The following is a 2,145-nucleotide window of genomic DNA, read 5'->3' on the forward strand; positions in this document are numbered from 1 at the left end:
AGCCCAGCAGGTTGAGGCTGCAGTGGCCGGGAGCAGCCACTGCACTCCAGTCTGGGCGACAGAGTGAGACTCCAACTCAAGCAAAAAAAAAAAAAATGGGAGGCCAGGCTCAGTGGCTCAGCCTGTAATCCCAGCACTTTGGGAGGCCAAGACGAGTGGATTGCCTGAGCTTGTGGGTTCAAGACCACCCGGACAACTTGGTGAGACCTTGTCTTTACAATAAATCAAAAACTAGCCAGGCATGGTGGTGTGTGCCTGTAGTTCCAGCTCCTTGGAAAGTTGAGGCAGAAGGATTGAGGAGCCCAGCAGGTCGAGGCTGTGGTGGCCGGGAGCGTGCCACTGCACGCTCAAAAAATTGGCCGGGCTCAGTAGCTCAGCCTATACTCCCGCGCTTTGGGAGGCCAAGGTGAGTGAATTGCCTGAGCCCACGGGTGCAAGACCCACCTGGGCAACTTGGCGAGAACTCATCTCTACAATAAATCAAAAATTAGCCGGGCGTGGTAGCGCAAGCCTACAGTTCCAGCTACTTGGAAGGCTGAGGCAGAAAGATCGCGGGAGCCCAGCAGGTCGAGGCTGCAGTGGCCAGGAGCGTGCCACTGCACTCCAGTCTGTACTCCAGCTTAACATTTGATTGCAGTTAACAAAGCATACAATTATATGGAACTTATGGTGAAGGAGTTCTATAATGGTCAGCAGACAACGGTCAGCATAATTTGCCCAAAGGAGACAAAGCTGGGGGTCTGGGAATGTTACTGTATACCTCATCTCTACAATAAATCAAAAAATCAGCCGGGCGTGGTAGTGTGCCTGTAATTCCGGCTACTGGGAAGGCTGAGGAGGAAGGATCGCCGGAGCCCAGCAGGTCAAGGCTGCAGTAGCTGGGAGCATGCCATTGCACTCCAGTCTGGGCGACAGAGCGAGACTCCAACTCAAAAAAAAAAAAAGTGAAAGCAATCAATTATTAAAATAATCCTTTAACAGGCAAAAGTAAGCTCACTTGAATAGAAAAAACTCTAGTGTGATGGATACTGGGCCTAGACTAATTTGGAATAAATGCTGAGAAATCCGTCACTAAAGTAGGTGACTAATATTAACAGAACGTTTTCTCTCTGCCTGTGACTTGTAAACTGAGACCAGAAATCTTTCTCCAGTTATAAAACGCGGTTGGTGGCGCCGCATTCTTAACCTCCAAACCCTCATGGCTCACCCTCCCCCGACTGAGTGCAGACTGGCTGGCAGGCCCCAATGACCCCACAGGACCCTGCACACCAGCCCGGGCTGCTCCAAGCCCCGCCTTTCCTCCTGTGACTCCTTCCCGGCTCCCCAACACCCGCCCTCCAGCCCGCAGCCTGTGTTTCTCCTCCCTCTGGGACCCCCTCCCCTGCCAGGGTTTTAGCCACACCTCGCCCAGCACTCACGACCCCAGCACCCGGGCACCTTCCGGGTGGGACCTCTCTGCCCAGCTCCTGGCCCTCCTGGGAGGCCTCTCCACCCACCGTCCCTCCTGTGGCCCCCCCAAGGGACGCAGGCCCTCACCCAGTCTCAAGGTCAAGCCCCAACTCCCTTCGCCTCCCCGCGGGTCCAGCTGGAGACCACCCCGCCTCGGGTCTCAGAGGCCTTCCCAGACCCACGGGCTCTAAATGGCTGTCTCCCCGCCCCCCCCCCGCAAAAAAAGCTCTCAGGGAGAAGACCGTGGTGGAGGGGCGCACCCCCACCCGAGGTGCCACGGCCCCGCCCCCACCCGCCTCCGGCCGGAGGCTCTGCAGACGTCTCCGCGTCTTCTGGGGCCTTCATCAGCCCACGTCCCTCTCGAGACCCCTACTCCAATCGCAGGCGGCTTGCCCCCGGCCATCCCCGGGAGCCCCTGCCGTCCCCTCCTACGGGCTCTCGCATCCTGGCCTGGAACGACGCCCCACTGTCCACAGTGCCCTCCGCCAACGCCCCTCCTCGGGGACCCCCCGGGTAGGGACCTCCTCTGGCCCCCTCCCGGGCCCTCCGGCTCCCGGCCTCCCTCTGCCCAGGCCAGAGCCCCCGGGCCGTGGCGTCCCGCCCGGGCCCCGTCCCGGCCTGGCCTCCAGGCTCCGGATGCGGAGACCCTCGCCCGCCCCGAGGCCACCCGGACCCCGTGTCCACCTCTCCGGCTCT

At 59.9% G+C, this 2,145-nt stretch overlaps 1 protein-coding gene across 1 annotated transcript in view; it reads right to left on the reverse strand.

The window, feature by feature from the left end:
• LOC103262841 (transmembrane protein 161A) overlaps positions 1–765 on the reverse strand; it is a gene marked incomplete at its 3' end in the record, with an annotated part of 13,464 nt that extends 12,699 nt beyond the window's left edge. Inside the window, exon 1 of the mRNA XM_021713614.1 lies at positions 761–765. Within this exon, the coding sequence (XP_021569289.1) occupies positions 761–765 (5 nt within the window). The remainder of the gene's footprint in view (positions 1–760) is intronic.
• Positions 766–2,145: the final 1,380 nt, after the last annotated feature.

Source organism: Carlito syrichta, unplaced genomic scaffold (genome assembly GCF_000164805.1).
Source record: "Carlito syrichta isolate Samal-C Ts95f unplaced genomic scaffold, Tarsius_syrichta-2.0.1 Scaffold304631, whole genome shotgun sequence".
Lineage (NCBI taxonomy): Eukaryota > Metazoa > Chordata > Mammalia > Primates > Tarsiidae > Carlito > Carlito syrichta.